Source organism: Panthera leo, chromosome A1 (genome assembly GCF_018350215.1).
Source record: "Panthera leo isolate Ple1 chromosome A1, P.leo_Ple1_pat1.1, whole genome shotgun sequence".
Taxonomy (NCBI): Eukaryota; Metazoa; Chordata; class Mammalia; order Carnivora; family Felidae; genus Panthera; species Panthera leo.
Window position 1 is genome coordinate 53,776,603 of NC_056679.1, and position 6,199 is coordinate 53,782,801.

At 48.0% G+C, this 6,199-nt stretch overlaps 1 protein-coding gene across 1 annotated transcript; it reads right to left on the reverse strand.

Annotated features, from left to right (window-relative positions):
• Positions 1 to 1,057: 1,057 nt before the first annotated feature.
• SPRY2 (sprouty RTK signaling antagonist 2) lies at positions 1,058 to 5,802 on the reverse strand. The gene is made up of 2 exons (XM_042928761.1): positions 5,704 to 5,802; positions 1,058 to 2,856 (listed from the first exon to the last, which is right to left on the reverse strand). Exon 2 carries the CDS (start codon positions 2,803 to 2,805, stop codon positions 1,858 to 1,860), a length of 948 nt encoding a protein of 315 aa, XP_042784695.1. The 5' UTR covers positions 2,806 to 2,856; positions 5,704 to 5,802; the 3' UTR covers positions 1,058 to 1,857.
• Positions 5,803 to 6,199: the final 397 nt, after the last annotated feature.

Sequence of the window (6,199 nt, forward strand, 5' to 3'; positions counted from 1 at the left end):
TTAAAAAACAAAACAAGACAGCCTGTACTATGATAAGACCTAAAGAGGAGCCTCAGAAACAGGACCCAAGATTAAACAGTGACAGGTAAATCATTTTCTAGACTTCCGGTGATTCTTGGCAGCAAGAGGTTTGCTTTGGAAGAAACAAAAAAAATCCTCATCCACAAAGTGACTAATTAATGAAGTGACATAATTATTGCCAAGTAAGAAAACCTAGTATTTCTTGAGATGGGCTATAGCAGCCTGCAGTGTATTTGCTACCAAAAGACAAATGCAAACACGGGGACTTCTTGCCGGGTCGCATCTTTTTCCCAAAGTACAATTTAACCACTTCTCTGGATAATTTGATTAAACAAGACAGGGCCTCTCAACTGGCTTCCTTGGACTTGAATTATGAGGCCTAGATTGGATGAAATTTCATGATATCCAACACCTGAATCAAAACAAGTTATGATTTCTGTGTCTTTCCTAACATAAGAAAGTTGTGGTATCATGGTGATAAACTTGAGTCTGAAACCAAGACTGGAAAAAATACAGCCATAACCGGCTAAGTGAAAAAAACATTTTTGCCTCAATTACAAGCATTGATCTGTGTATGCTGCATGCCTGACACAGAGGACATTCAATAAATGTTGAACTAAACTCGTTTTTCTGGTCTTGAATTAGCCTCATGGCTATTCTTAATACTTAATTCTGTATATAAAGAAAAAAATCTAATTGTTAATCTTTTAGGGAAGTCTCCTGAATGAGTTTAAGATTTAAAAGAAAAAGAAAACAAGGAAAACAAAGGGAAGCCAACAAATCTGTAAAAGGCAAGAACAGTAACAACGATATGGCCAAAACAAGCACTCATGATTAATACAGGTGAGTCAAATGCTCGGTTATTTCCCTCCTGATTGCTAGAATTATCTCTGAAAAAAAATCACTGAACCTCCTCTTTGAAGAGTTTATAGATAAGTGAAACTATTTCATGGAAATGCTAGCCTTAACATAAAATGTGGTCTCTTTCACTTCAAAAAACAAAAACAAAGCAAAGGTAAAATAAGACAAAACAGCTCAGTTTAATTTCAAACGTTAATATATTTTCTATTTTATATTGAACATATGCATCTGTAACCCCTCATTTGCAGCAACTATCACATCCTCATAAAAGGGGCAAAATTTGTAAGATGCCTCTTAAAATAAATATTCTTTTTTATAAAATAATAAAACTTCAAATAAATATTCTTTACACTAAACAATATGTTGAAAAAATTAGAAAATAAAGGTTGAATTTTACTGTAACTGTACAATATACATGAAGTCCAAAGGGAAATCAGAGTCTTACAATAAAGGCTTTTCTGTAAGGCAAAATACAATCTAAAAACATACTGATTGATTCACATTCTTCCGAATGTACAACATATTAGTATAATATTTTGTGACTGTGCCATATAGCATGACACAACGTGTTTTTCACAGTTGCAAATATTATTGTATATACAAAAATATAGCACATTATCTCTGGAGAAAACAATGGGGAAAAAAAAAGTCATCTGCTAATTTACAAATTTTGCAAGTACTATTCACAAACAAAAACTTTGCCTGGGAGTGTCTGTTGTTTTAGCTTATGCAACACGTGGGTTCCCAAGTTCTGTATCCCATACCTTGAGCTCCATTAGCTGAGTTCTAACAAGCGTATCAGTTAAAACGGCACATGGACAAAAAGCATTTCACTGCAAACAGCGAAGGCTATCCCAACCCTCTATTAACAGTGCCAAGATTCTAACTGTTTAGTTGGTTGCATATGCGTTAAAAAAAAACAAAAACAAAAACAAAAGACAATCCTTATTACTGTCATATTCCTGATTAATGGTGCTATGTTGGTTTTTCAAAGTTCCTGGGTGGGACAGTGGGAACTTTGCAGCAAACCGTGTTTGAGTTTTTACAGCGGCATCCAGGCCGGTTAACCCGGTCATAACACCCCTGGCACAATTTAAGGCAACCCTTGGCTGGAAGGTAACACCATAAACAAGGCAAAAAGAGGGACATGACGCCCATGGCAGACCAGCGTGTACAACAGTGAGACTGGCTGCAAGAACACGGGTTGTCCGCACAGTTATCCTCGTCATCATTAGAACAGTGATAGAAGAGACCTTTCACACAGCACACGCAAGTCCCATAGTCAATCACGTTTTGGGCTGAGCAAAGGCACTGCTTGTCGCAGATCCAGTCTGATGGCAGAGGCCTAGGATAGGTGCACTCCTTACACTTGCACTTGCCACAGTCCTCACACCTGTAGGCGTGCAGGCCCAAATCTTCCTTGCTCAGTGGCTTAAGCTCACCTGGCTTGAGCTCTGATTTGGGCTGCACGCGGATTATCCCATCAGCGACGGGTCCCGAGGAGAAAGATGGTCCCAACAGTCTCTGTTCAGAGGAACTGCTGCTGGTACTTGTCCTCGTACTGCTCCGAGACCCCGAACTGACTGTGCTGATGGATCTGGACAAAGAGGCTCGTGCAGAAGAATGGACCTGTGGGTGCTGGAGCCTGGGGGGCTGGCGGTGCTCGGGCAGACCATGGAGCCTCTCGTGTTTGTGCTGAGTGGAGGGGCGAGGAGCAGGCTTGAGCCCAGGTCTCGGGACCACAGTAGGCCCCTCTGTGTACTCATTGGTGTTTCGGATGGCTCTGATCTGATCCAGAGACAACACGTGTACCTGCTGGGTGAGGGCATCTCTGGGGTCGGGCTCCCCGCGCTGCCTGCCACCGTCACGGGGTGTCTGCAGCAAGGACTGCGACCCGCTGCCACTCTGAGCTCTGGCCTCCATCAGGTCTTGGAAGTGTGGTCACTCCAGCGGGCTTAGAACACATCTGAATTCCTGCGGAAACCAAGAGGAAAGAGCTGGTTTACACTCCAGGATACTTCCCACTCTCCGCCTACCTGGATTAACTCTTGGCTTTCCACTCCCCTAGAGAAACAGGATTTGAAATGGAGTGGCTATGGAGGCTACCAGAATAGCCATATGACCAATACCATATCAAAAAGTGCAGGTTATGGCAGGATTAGACAATTCTCTAATCCTGTGTTGTGTAGTTACACAAAGCTGATCGTTGTTTCAATCACACAGGTAACGATTCCTTATTCAAATGAACATAAAATTGCAAGGTTCAGGCTCAAAGTAAAGATTGCAAGAAACTAACGTTAGACCATAACATTGCCGCCGACATACATGAAAGTTGAATACTTTTTCAAAATTGGAAATAGGTTTTTAAGTTTGTTGTGGTCATTTTTGCCTTAATAAATGCAGCCCAGAAATTCTTTCTTGGTTCTTATTGTGTCTGTTTTTACATCAGATACCTTTAACTATGACTTATCCAGTATTCAGGAACTTTTTAGAATACCGTAGAATGAATGTGACTTGCAAAAAAGAAAATAGTCACCCCCCCCCCCCCCCAAGGAAGTCACAAATTTTACAACAGTCATGCATTATTAAGTATACAGTAGCAAAAGTTATAAATTAAAAACAAATCCATTCAAATCCTGTTAAGCGCCAGCAACACAAGAAAGCAAACTTACACAATCATCAACCAGCAGCCGAATTTATTTTCAACTTCTCAACAACTTGAGGATCAAATATTTTACAGCCTGATAGCCTAGGAGAACATCTTAAATTCTGTAGCATACAGATTGTTCTGTTTTAGAAATAAATTATGTCAAAAATCTTAATGGCTTTGCCCGTTTCCAAAACCTTAATAGTTCAGGACATAAACCGACTAGTGATCACAGGAAGTGTTTCAAAAATTGGTGTCACGTCTCAAATCTATCATTCTGACAAGTAATTGCAATCCCTCTGTGTATTTCAAAACTATCATCCCCTCTGGCAAGTCTACAATGAACAAAAACGGGCAAAAGTGGACCTTCATCCACTCTCCGATTTTTATAAAAGAGAGACGCAGGCAGGTGACACACGCCTCCCAACTCGGAACAAGGCAGAGCTGGAAACCGGATCTCACTTCCAACAGAAAGGCAGACAAGACAACGTTGATCTTTGCTTTCACTCCGTTTTATCGGCTCTATCGGCGTCCCAACACCGTCCCCAGCAGGTGGGACTCAGTCGGAGCCCCGGGGGACTTTTCTCCGGGGAGACTGACGCAGCCCAGGGGCTAAACTGCCCTCCCCCTGCACACAATCCGAAGACTGCCAAGCAGGAGGGGGCGGGGGGGGGGGGGGGGTGCCGGCGCCTCCCTAGGGGACGTGCCTTGAAACGCTGGAGCACACTTCCCCCTCCCGACCTACGGGCTAAAATATACCCCACCCCAGAGCACTGGAGGGAGCCACTCCGCCCCCAGGCAGGGGTCACGCAGCCCACCGCAGGGCGTTCTGGCTAAGGCCCTTGAGTGTCGGGCACAGGTTTCGAGCCCTGCCGCCGAAAGCCCTGACTTACCCGCTGCCCGGACAGGTCTAACCCACGTACACTGGGCAACTCCACCACGCACTGACCGAAGGGGCATTGCCTGCGATCCGCACACCCATCTCCTTTTGGGTGGAGAGAAAAAGTGAAAGGAAAATTGCTTTATAAAAGAAGGGCAAGTCCTAGGGCCTCACTGAACAAACCGGGTCTGCAGGACGCAGATCCCTGGTCTGGAAACTTTCGCGCAGATTTGCTTGCAGTTTTAGCATCTTTGATAGGGGGGTTGGGAGGGATTTTTTTTTTTTAACAAAAATGACTGCTGCCCATTTCTGGCCTCCTTCGCAGCGCACGCCACCCACCCCCCACTCCCCACTCCGAAAGTGCTTAGAAACCCCCATGAAGAACTGTGTGTGATCAGACTAAGGATTAAGGGGAAAGGACTTCAGCACAAGGGTGGGGCAAGCACAGAAATGGCTTTGTAAAAACGCACAAGATCCCGAATTCAAAGCAGCAGCAGCGACTAAAAAGTAAATCAGCCCTTCAAAGGAAATAAAACTATCCTCTTTTGGTACCTATTTTCAGGTAATGGAAAACGATCGCGACCGCTTGATGACTTTCTTCCTGTGCTAGGTCAGCCCAATCTTCCAAAAATAAAAAAAAGCGTGACCCAGGCCGACCACAGAGAACGGAAAAAAGAAAGAGCTGCCACTTCCGAAGCGTAGCCCCGGCGTCCGGCAGGGCGACGTTCCCACCCGCACCCGGCTAGCCTCGGTGCCGGGCACCCTGCCCAGTTTTCACTCGCGGGGTCTCGCTGCCCCCGTGAGGCGAGCGACCCGACCCGCGAGTCCCCGGTCCCGCTGGCGCCCCTGCCTCGGGACAGCCTCACCCAGAACCTGCCTTCCCCGGAGCGGAACAGGTTAGAAATGCGGGCGCCTACAACGGGGACCTGGAAAACACAAAGTGTTCCTCCTCCCTCTCCCGCTCTCAGCGCCGAATTCGCGGTCAATGTAGGGCCAGCAGCCGACTCGCGACGAGCGGTCCGCCACCCCAACCCCCCAGAGCGCGGGCGCGTGGGGTCCTGGGGCTGGGGACACCGTACCCGGCGCGCACTGCTGCCCCCGCCAAGGCAGGCCGAGCCTGGGGCGAGGCAGTTCCACAGGCAGCTCCCTGGATCCCCCCTGGGAACCTGCGGGGTTAGAGAAAGGGAGGCCTGAGGAAAGACAGACCCCACTCCCGGTCCGACTGCATCTACTCCATGTTGCCCACAACGCGCCGGCCACGGCGCCAGGAGGGTAAGAGCCAAACGTGCCTCACCGTGATCGCGGCTTTGCACCAACCCCTCTCCGTTGGATTCTCTTCTTCCAAGCGATGTGCAAATAAAATCCAGCCCCGATGCAAACTTTTCCCCCTTCTTCCTAACTCTGCTTCAGTCCAAGTTCCGAGCGATCGGCGGGAGGAAAAAAGGCGAGGAAAATCCCGAGCCAAGTCCCCAGCCGATGAACACTCCGGGGTTCGGGGCTGGGGGCGACCCCCCTTCTAGAAACGCACGCGGAGTATTTCCTTTTTCTCAATGAACTGGAGGCCGAAGCGCCAACGGCGAGTCTCCTTTCCCGGCAGATGAGCGAAGGAGAAAAAGAAAACGGCCTTACACAGAATCTAAGGCCAGATGGCCAAGTCGTGCGGCCGCGGCCGCGTCGGAGCGGAGGTGGCGCGGGGGCGCGGGCCGGGCCGGGCGGGCGCGGGGGCCTGGGCGCTGCGCGCTCCGCCGGCCCCTCTCCTCCGCTCGCGCTGCGCCGCGCGGCTCTCGGCG